The sequence below is a fragment of the Acinonyx jubatus genome, chromosome B4 (assembly GCF_027475565.1).
Source record: "Acinonyx jubatus isolate Ajub_Pintada_27869175 chromosome B4, VMU_Ajub_asm_v1.0, whole genome shotgun sequence".
Taxonomy (NCBI): domain Eukaryota; kingdom Metazoa; phylum Chordata; class Mammalia; order Carnivora; family Felidae; genus Acinonyx; species Acinonyx jubatus.
The window spans coordinates 22,783,276-22,793,442 of record NC_069387.1 but is presented as its reverse complement, the minus strand read 5'-3'; the positions used below and the strand labels follow the sequence as shown (position 1 = coordinate 22,793,442).

General features: G+C 37.1%; 1 protein-coding gene across 5 annotated transcripts; it reads right to left on the bottom strand.

The window, feature by feature from the left end:
• Window positions 1-414: 414 nt before the first annotated feature.
• On the bottom strand, window positions 415-10,131 carry THNSL1 (threonine synthase like 1). Of its 5 annotated transcripts, none has more exons than XM_053225406.1 (4): window positions 9,991-10,131; window positions 6,179-6,391; window positions 3,994-4,167; window positions 415-2,758 (listed from the first exon to the last, which is right to left on the bottom strand). In XM_053225406.1, the coding sequence occupies exon 4, from the start codon at window positions 2,708-2,710 to the stop codon at window positions 479-481; it is 2,232 nt and encodes a 743-aa protein (XP_053081381.1). In that variant the 5' UTR covers window positions 2,711-2,758; window positions 3,994-4,167; window positions 6,179-6,391; window positions 9,991-10,131; the 3' UTR covers window positions 415-478. The 5 variants fall into 5 exon arrangements, with proteins under 5 accessions (XP_053081381.1, XP_053081383.1, XP_026929467.1 ...); XM_053225408.1 differs by having other exon boundaries at window positions 6,280-6,391; XM_027073666.2 differs by having other exon boundaries at window positions 6,329-6,391.
• Between the last annotated feature and the right edge of the window lie 36 nt (window positions 10,132-10,167).

Sequence of the window (10,167 nt, the reverse complement as noted above, 5' to 3'; positions counted from 1 at the left end):
AACACTGGCCCTATCTTAAGAGATGGGCTTACTACTTCTTCCATACAAGTTTGCCATTTGAATGATAAATTCTCTTTCTAGTCAATACAAACCTAGTAATGGTTACAGATGTATTACAAAACGACTGTTTAAATATTTTAATTGCCAGGGTGAATAGCAGACATTTTGGTCCATTTAAAAGTGGGATGAGGGAGTGGAAATTGACATATCCCTAATGAGTGCAAAGCACTGCACAACGGCACAAAGGTCCATGCACTATGCTACCCTTTTGTCACTTCTAGATGATAAGGTTCCAAGCAGCATGTGCAGGTACAATGTTCAGTCACCGAGATTAGGTTATTGAAATTCCAAAAGGTAACAGGCCTACGTATAGATGTATTTACAAAAAAAATGAAAATACTATTGTACTCCAAATCAATGTTTGTGATTTATTATCGCATGCTTATCACCAGAAAAAAATATTTTACTCAAAACATTTTTATATGAATTGATTTTGTATTAGTTTTTCCACATGATTCTTTAGGACGTCCACATCAGCTGCACAGACCTGGTACTCCATCTTCTCTTGCTGCTTCATTCTTTCTAATAAAGCTTCATGAGGTGGAGGTAATGCGTTGTATGAACTCAGTAAATAAAGCTGACTTGATGAAGTATGGTTGATTTCTTTAATCTTTAAAGCCTGCATGATAGCAGGTGCAAACTTTGAGTAATGAGCTGTAGATGAGACAATCACTGGGCAAGTTTTGTCTTGCATTCTGTCCGCAACCACTTTTGCAACCGCAGTGTGTGGATCCAGAATATACCCTGAAGTACTGTAGGTGGAATGAATAGCTGCAAGGCACTCTCTCTCAGAGCACCAGTCGGCTACAAAATCCTGCTGAAGTTTCTCGACTAGCATCTTGTCTATCTGGAAGTGCTGCTGCTCTTCTAGTTGATTAAATAATTTTGCCATTAACCCTCCATCTTTATTAGCCATCATGTGTAAATGTCGTTCCAGGTTTGAAGCTTTAAGAATATCTATTGATGGTGAAAAGGTAGGAGTTATTTTTCTTTCCCTCAGATCATAATGTCCTGTTTTTATAAAATCAGTCAGAACATGGTTCTGATTAGAGGCACAAATAAATTTTCGAATAGGGATTCCCATCATTTTGGCATACACTGCTGCTAAAATGTTACCAAAGTTTCCTGTGGGAATACAGACATCCACTGGGCTTCCAAAAGAAATAAATCCTTGGCTAACAAGATCAAGATATGCAGAAGCATGATAAACTACTTGGGGAAGCAGTCGGCCCCAGTTGATGGAATTAGCTGAACTTAAGATAGTTCCATGTTCCATAATAAGAAAGCCAGTAAAGTCAGAATCTTTAAAAATTCTTTTTATAGCTGTCTGGCAAAAATCAAAATCTGACTTGACACCCACTGCCCACCCATTTTCTTTCTGGCTGCCAATTATTTGTGCTTTTTGAAAATCACTTACTCCATTTTCAGGGAAAAATGTGGCCACGGCTATTCTTTGCTTGTGATTCTTATTAATACGACTAAAACCATTTAAGACTGCGCTGCCCGTGTCTCCTGACGTAGCTACAAGTATCATATAATTGCAGCTTGGTGGAATACAGTGTGCAAACAGATGAGGCAGAAGCTGTAAAGACAAATCTTTAAATGATCCTGTTGGTCCATGGAACAGCTCCAGGATGAACTGGTTGCCTGAAAGGTGCCTGACAGGGGCGATTTTTGAGCAGGCAAAGTTTTCCCCATAAGCAGTTTCAATCATTTCTCCCAATCTGGCAGCAGGTATGTCAGCAGGATGTATACACTTTTCCAATAGTATTTGTGCTCTTTCTATGTAGGTTGCTCCTACTAGGCTTTTCCACTCCCTACAGTTTAATTTTGGAAACTCCTTCTCAGGAACGAAGAGTCCACCATCAGAAGCTAACCCCTCAATCACTGCTTCACTAAAGAATTTTGTTGAGACCTTCTGCTTGCAGTCTTTAGGCCAATTGTGTCTTGTTGAAATGAACGTTTCTGAGTCCACATCTTGGTATCTTTTAACTGCATTAAGCACTTTGTCAGCTACCTCCTCTGGGGAAGCCCCACTTTCACAAAAAACACGGGTATCGTACCATTTCTTATAATACTGTCTTCTAAATTTAAGTAAGTCTTTCATAGATGTGCCAGCATTCTGACCTACAATCCTATCTACTTTCATGAATTTTAAACGACTGACTAGATCTATTAGAGGTACGTCCAGGTATACAATTATCCCATTTTTCTTCAGATGCCACATGCTAGCATCATGCATTGGATTGGACCCAGTAAGGGAAATCACACTTCCAGATGCAGAGAAGTTTAACACAGCTTTTCCTTCCTCTTCTAAAAATTGCTCATTACCAACATCCTGTAATTTTTCAGACACACTCATATTCCAGGTTTTTTCAAGGATATCATCATCCACGTCTATGACACAACAACCTAGTTTCTGACCTATTATTCTGCCTACTGTTGTTTTCCCAGCACCAGGAGGTCCCATCAGGATAATATTTTTGTCTCCGACAAGAGAGTGGGTTGAGTGCCATGACTTCCTGAATTCTGCAAGTGCAAAGGTTCTTGAAAGAAACAGCTGCACATGTTTATCCGTTCTAACATGTACACTAGGAAAACATTTCTGGGCTATTTGTTTCAGATGCGGACACCGGTTAAAGTGGAGCATTCTCTTTTCACTTTTCTGCCCAAGTCAACCTAAAAACTGGCTTTAGCCCTTTTCAAAACATAAAAACAAAAAAGACATTTGGTTACTAATTTCAACGGACTTAAAGTCCCAACAGGACTGAAAATAACCATGTCCACTGTACATAAACTGTTTAGAAATCTTTCAAATGTATGGGACATTTAAAAAGCACTTAAACCCAAATTCTCAAATATTACAGATATCCTCTTAATAATCTTTTCGATCTCAAGACTGAATCATCAAAACTTTAGAAATTTGTAACTATAAGCAACACTTTATCCAGAAAATGCCTTATCATAGAGGCTTTAAAACACACACACACACACACACACACACACACACACAAAATCAGAGTAGTAGTTCTTTTCCTGTAATGAAAATTGTTTCTTGGTTTACAACCCATATAAACAAGGATTATTTGGAATGCTATTTACTTGCAATTCACAAAAGCTGAATATTCTTCATATTTCTCTTTAGTCGTATGAACATGCAGACAGACTTATAAGTTTCTTATAAAACTCACAACAGGAAAGCAGGCTAAAATATTTGCTTACAAAACACTTAAATAACTTCCCAAATGATAGGGCAAAGGTATGACATTTTTTTGTCTTATGTGTCTTTTATAGGCATATTGTAAAAGATCATTCTTACATACTTTTCATATTGAAGACTTTTAAAAAGCTAAAATGAAAGGTATAATATTATGCAAACAGTTAAGAAAAAATTGATAATTAACAGCACAGTCAAAGGCTATGTATCTATAACCTTATCTGCATGAAACTGTCACTTTTGTTTCTGTCCTCTAAACGTGATCAGTGGAGAGACTTAACTCAAATTCCAGACTCTACAGTGATAGCAAAAAAAAAAAAAAAAAAAAAGCCTCAGGAATGCTTCCAGTGATGAGAGAAAATAATTATTCTGGCATGCAGAGCAGCTCTGCAATTCCCCACGCTAGTCAGATCCCTGTCTTTGGAAATATACTCACCATTAAAACATGAATGTAAGCCATACAAGTCAAATTCTTAGTCGTGTGCAAAATGCAATTTAGGAACTGCTGCAATGTTCATGTAAATTCACTACAGGAGTTCTACATACATGTAGCGGGGCTTTTCACACGTTCCACAACTAAGCCATATTAAATATTAGGTGGTATGTTTAACTATGTTCTGAAAACTTTCAATCATTTACTACTCTGATTATCTGTAATACTGTGTTCTGTAATTAAACATTTAAACCACTTTAAACTAACACCGAATTTAACTTACAAGTTAAATTAGAACTGTCAAGGGAAGGATTACATTTCCTTATTTGGCTTTTCAGCTTGTATGTGCTGACTTGTAATTTCCACTGACTTGTAAATATATGACACACAGGAACCAATCTTAGATGAAGAGTTTGTTGATGCTGAGGCAAAGTCAATCTTAGCAAAAAAACGGAGTCTATAATAGAAAAATTTTCAAGTTAATCATCACTGCATATAATATTATAAAATTCCACACATAGACTGGTCTATTATTAAAATATCTACCTAAAAATTTTAAAGTATAGGCAAATAATCAATTGACCCCTTTCCTGTTTCCCCAAATCTATTATTAAAAGATTAAGATACTTTTTTTCAATATCTGTGTCTTACAAAAGAAATTTTATTAAACCGTACTGAAGGAATTTTTTCCACCAAGCAATATGAAAGAGTAATATTACCAAATAATAACAAATGTACAATCTTTCACAATGACACCTAAAATTTTCATTTCTTAACTGGATGTTTAGTGATGACAGAAAAATTTAAATCTGTGGCCTAAAGCTATAAAATGAGTGTTTGAATTTCTCTTGTCGGTTGTTTTATCCATCTGAATCACTACATGATTTGTACGTAATGATAACCTACAGTAAAAAGTGCAAATACAGTGTCGGCCACATACAGGTACCTCCTGGCTACTTAACTGAGCTTATAATAAATTCAAAGCACATCTCACAGTGGCTGGCACGTAAGAATATTCTCATATATGGTAATATTAATTACTGCCATGCAGCAACAGTGGACCAAAATCATTTAATTTGAATCAGAATACCTAGACTCAAGGCTAAGTATATTTTTTTTACGGTCTGGTTAGTTTATAAACCTTCAGACAAAATAATGGTACTTATCCATGAATCAAGAACTGTTTTGCTATGCAGTCTAATTCTCTTCCTGTAGTAAACCAAGGACCAGAGAACGGTACACTTGAGCCATTTCAGCAATCTCTTTTATTGAACTGTATTCTAGTAAAGTACTTAACACTAGTTATTTTTCCTGGAGGAGAGAACACTAGGTATTTTGAAGGCACTTTATAAAATAACCTGATTAACCTCCTATTCAGGAGGCTTTGGCTTATAACATCACAGTGTGTGTTCTTTTTTTTACTTCCCAATGTGTAATTTTCTGATGTCCGTATTAGCAATCATTCTAATATTACCTGAGTAGCTGGTTTGTTTTTATGAACATCAAATCTTTTAACTGATCTCCACTTTGTGTTGGTTACTACAATGCTCACCATCAACTATTAAAAGTAGAAGACTGTAACACAAACATTATGCATCATTCACCTTATCTTTTGTAACCTGAGTTTTCCTTTACTTTATATGAATTAAAAATAGAAAATTATGGCAGTTCAATTTAATTCTGTATCAGTATTATTTACCAATAAAAAGCTTCCTGAGAAATAGCAGAAGGGAGTTGTTAAGGGCTATAATATGTAAACAAATAGTATTACTGTTAAAGAAAAATAAAGACGATGAATTCTATTTTAAGTAACATACTGAATTTTGTTTTAAAACATTTTAGCCTCAAATTAATTTTAGGGCTTCAACATCCATTGTAAGCAAACCAAAAGACAAGATGAATAATACCCACACTATGTAACTTCCATCTGGAAATTAGGTTTACTTAAGAGTAATATAGTCAATTCTTGTTATTCATGGTAGTTATATTCTATAAAGTCACCGTGAGTACGAAATTAGTGAATATTGAATATTCTCATTGCTCCTAGGGGAAATACAGGGTTAGGTTCCTGTGAGTCTCTAGTCACCTTTTTGCCAACTGATCAATATATAACCTTGTTTTATGTCTCTGTTTAGACATTTTATATATTTTTTGACATTTTATATATTTTTTATATTTTTAATATGAAATTTGTACATATATATGCTTGATTCAATACCATTGAACAGCCAATAGTACTCTAACTTATGCCTGAATGAAGCCTATCTAACGCACATTTTATCTGTAGGTGCATCATAGCCTTATTGCCTTAGGAACACTAAGCACACTTCAGCCCTCTGGCGGCCATTGTAAACATCAAAATCACTAACTAGAGGCACAGAAATGTGAAAAATGTGGCACTAAATAGAATGGGAGAAGGACACTTGTTGGCCGTATTTGAGCTGAAACCAGAAGGCAGACAGCATCACCTTGCTTGACCTCAGCTTGGAGCACGCGCATCAGGAGACTCCTATCTTTCGCCACAGTGCGTGTGTCCATGAACAAATGCACAGGTTCTGCAGGGAATTACCTTGGGGTTATAAATAAATTCTAGCGAGCAGAATTCACAAATGTCGAACCTGTGAAAAGTGAGGATCAACTGCCTATCATCCTCCTTTATGACTCAAAGCCATGTTGTGACACTGAAAAGGCAATTTTCCTTTAGCCACAAAACAATTTCCAATTAAATGGAAGTCAACTACAAGAGTCAGAAAACAAAAGCGATATTTAGACCAAATCACTTGGCTATAAAGTACTCAGGTTTTACTATCCCAATATCCTGAAGTATTTTTTGCAGAGCCACGTTCCTCATGAAAATATTTTAGTCCTACTAACTCCTCAGAGGATGGAAGACCAGCACATTATACAGTAATACTTTTTAAGTAGGTTTTCCTACTAATCACTTAGAGTGGGGCTTTTTGATCCACTAATTCCATTGGTTACTTTCTAGACATAATAGACACCTGCCATTCAAACAGACAAATGAAAAGGCAGTAATGTGTCAGTGTCACAGCAAGAACTTTAAAATACAAAAACACAATGTCCCCATGGACATAATGATTCACGTACTCTTTGATCTCAAGACACAAAATTTAACAATTTTACTGTGGCAAGCTGATCAAAACTGAATAAAGAATTCAAGGGAAAAAAAGTAAAGAAATCACTTTTTAAATCACTTTCAAATTATTTCCCATAAATGCTAATAAGCTTACATTTTTTAAACCAAAAACCATATTAATTTTCAGCAACCTATGTACAGTGAAGTTTTCCTAAGGTCACACTAGATGACTGCTCATCAATTAAAATCATACCCATTATCAATTTTTACTTCCAGAATGGTTGAGAAGAATTTTTCAATTCCATTATAAAATTACCTAGTTTCCAATTCCTCTGGGAAATCATCAAAATCCTATTTAGTCAGGATGATTTAGCATTTCTCACTCATTTAAAACATAGTATTCCAAAATAAAACATAAGACACAGCACTTTAAAAATTATTTTATGATGAGAACTGGCTATAGTTCAATAAACTTCTGAAAATATTCATGTCTTGAGTATGCTTGTCACCCTATATTAATGCAATCTAAATTTCTCAGAAGAATGACTAATCCAGTCCATTGTCTTAAGACATCCTGATTTTTAAAAATTCTTAAAAATGACTGCATTTTTACAGCAATAAATCGTTTCTCAATACATAATTTAAAAAATGCAAATATACTGAGACATAAACTAATCACAGGGGGTAAAATTCCGCTCTGGAACACTGAGCAAAAATCTTCTCATAACAAGCCTTTGTATCAGTCAACTCCTAACTTACCTAGAAATAGCAAGGTGGAAAGGGTGGAAGGAACATACACTCCGGTGCCATGTTGTAATCACAGGGCTCTTATAATCAAAAGTAGAATTTACAAGTTCAACCCTCATCCTTGCCCCTATTTAGTATCAAAGCTGATTAAGCCTTTCCTGTGGCTACTCTTTTGCTGTTGGATATCCTCTTTTTTTTTTTTTAATTTTTTTTTTCAATGTTTATTTATTTTTGGGACAGAGAGAGACAGAGTATGAACGGGGGAGGGGCAGAGAGAGAGGGAGACACAGAATCGAAACAGGCTCCAGGCTCTGAGCCATCAGCCCAGAGCCCAATGCGGGGCTCGAACTCCCGGACCGCGAGATCGTGACCTGGCTGAAGTCGGACGCTCAACCGACTGCGCCACCTAGGCGCCCCGTTGGATATCCTCTTAGTGGTCGTGAGTATTTAATTCAAGACTTCCTAAGTATCCTTTTAAACTCTGTAACTTAGAAATATTACAAAGAGTATCTCTTACACAGGGTTTATTTTCCTCCTCCTTGTCTTATTTATATTCCCACCTATGCCCATTTTATTCATCTAAGTAAATTAGATTAATCTTTAGCAAAAAAACTCAAATTTGTATGTACAAGCATTTATAGCAGGGGTCTGTGCAAACCACAACCCACAGGCCAAATCTGTGCAAAACCTGGATAATCACCCTTTTTGTAAATTAAGTTTTATGGGAACACAACTTTGCTTATTTATTTGTTCACCTGTTTATTATTGTCTTTGGCTGTTTTTGAGCTACAACAGTGGAGTTGAGCAGTTTTGACCAAAACCATTCAGCATGCAAAGGCCTAAAATATTACATAGCCCTTTATGGAAAAGGTTCATGACCTCTGACAATATATCAATACTAATTCCTAGCGGGCATATTGGACACAGATATTTTCTTTAACAGTATTGCTTTTTTATGTTTTTTTTTTTGAGGGAATTATAAAAAAATAGAAATATATTCTTTGTAAATATGTTTTCAAAAGGCAAGCAGAATTATAGACCAAGGATCTAAGGGAAAAAAGTTCCTTTCTAAATGATTTAACAATTTCATCAAGACTGTAAACTAAATATACTATAGTGAGATCATAAATTGTTTGGTATTTTTAAAACCACAATAAATACATTGTCATCAGTGAAATTACTGTATTTGGTAACACCAAAGAGTCAGGACTGTAGCTAAGGTCGGTTGGTACTAACTGGAGGTAACAGGCTTTACACTTACTGGCTCTTTTAGGAACTGAATAACAAAAAACATCCCAAAGTGTTTCTTCATTAGAATATTTATAAGCTTTAGGCCAATGACCATCCATTGGCTAATAGTGTTATCATTAGGAGTCTCTTTATACATGCTAAGCAAAAAGAACCCCCCCCCCCAAAAAAAACATAAAGGGGAAAGGAAAAGGACAAAGTGGTATACAGACACAGAAAAAAAAGTTTTAAAAAGTAGAAAATCTGATGTGAACAGGAGCATCATTTCCAACGTGTCACCCATCTGAAATAAAATGTTAAACACACGGGATAAAGATAAAAATCTGATTAACTGGATAAGAAAAAACTAAATGTATTCTTAGCTAATGAAATTCACTAAAAGTCCCAAATGATCAGCACCTACATATTCTGCATAGCCTTTTAAGTAGTAATTAAAAGGTTAATGAAGCAATCGTGCTGTTTTTCTCTCTCCACCGAGCACCCTGGCAGTGAGCCGACCCATACTGGTGTTGTCTTTTATCTCTGACCGTCTTTATTCCCTGTGGGCAGTGGCCTCTGTAAGTTTGGTTCCAACCAAATAACTTATTTCCCAAACCTTGCCAAAATGCCTTTTAGAGACTCGGGGTGGCAAAGGCTTCTATATGAATTTCTTTCAGCAATCTTACGTGAATAGGCTTATGGAAGACCAGGCGGTTCAAAACGGAATAAAACCTTTTCTGAGAAGACAAGATCAAAAAAGGGACAGCAACCAATCAAACAAACAAAATAAGCAAAAATTCAAGGGCCCCTTTAAAAAAGCTTCTCCTTCTGGTTTAGGCTGCTCTTTTTAAAAACAGCCAGTCCACACGTCGGTGGAGTAATACCTAAGAGGAGGGACCCGACTAAGAGGTAAACGGGCGGAGCAGAGAAGCAGCGAGGCGCAGGAGAAAGAGGGAGGACGCAGAGGACCGCAGCGCGACAGGTGGATGGGCGTAAGGCGGGACGTGGGCGCGCACTCCCGCAGGTGGCGAGCAGGGCAGCCGAGCGAGCTCCGGGCAGCCCAGGCAGAAGCAGCGGGGAAAATGCGCGCAGACACAGTTGAGATCACAACGGAGTAGCGGAAAGGGGAAGAAACGAAAAGGGGAAAGGCATGCGATGGGAACGGACCGGTTTCTACAGTTTCCCTTTCTTTCTCCTCAAATCACTCACCAAGAAAATCACACTGAGAAGACTAGGGGGAAAGGAAAGAAAATGGGAAGGAGCGTCCAGGAGCCGCCACTGCCGCCTCGGGACGGACTCCCACACCTCGGGGCCTCTCCCCGGCTCGCCCACGGCCCAGGCCCGAGGCCCTCGCTAGGCCTGATCCGCCCCCAGCCCCGCGCTGCG

What these genes read in the sequence shown, in the direction of transcription:
- THNSL1 (XM_053225406.1), bottom strand. Translation starts at nt 2,710, where the DNA reads ATGCTCCACTTTAACCGGTGTCCGCATCTGAAACAAATAGCCCAGAAA.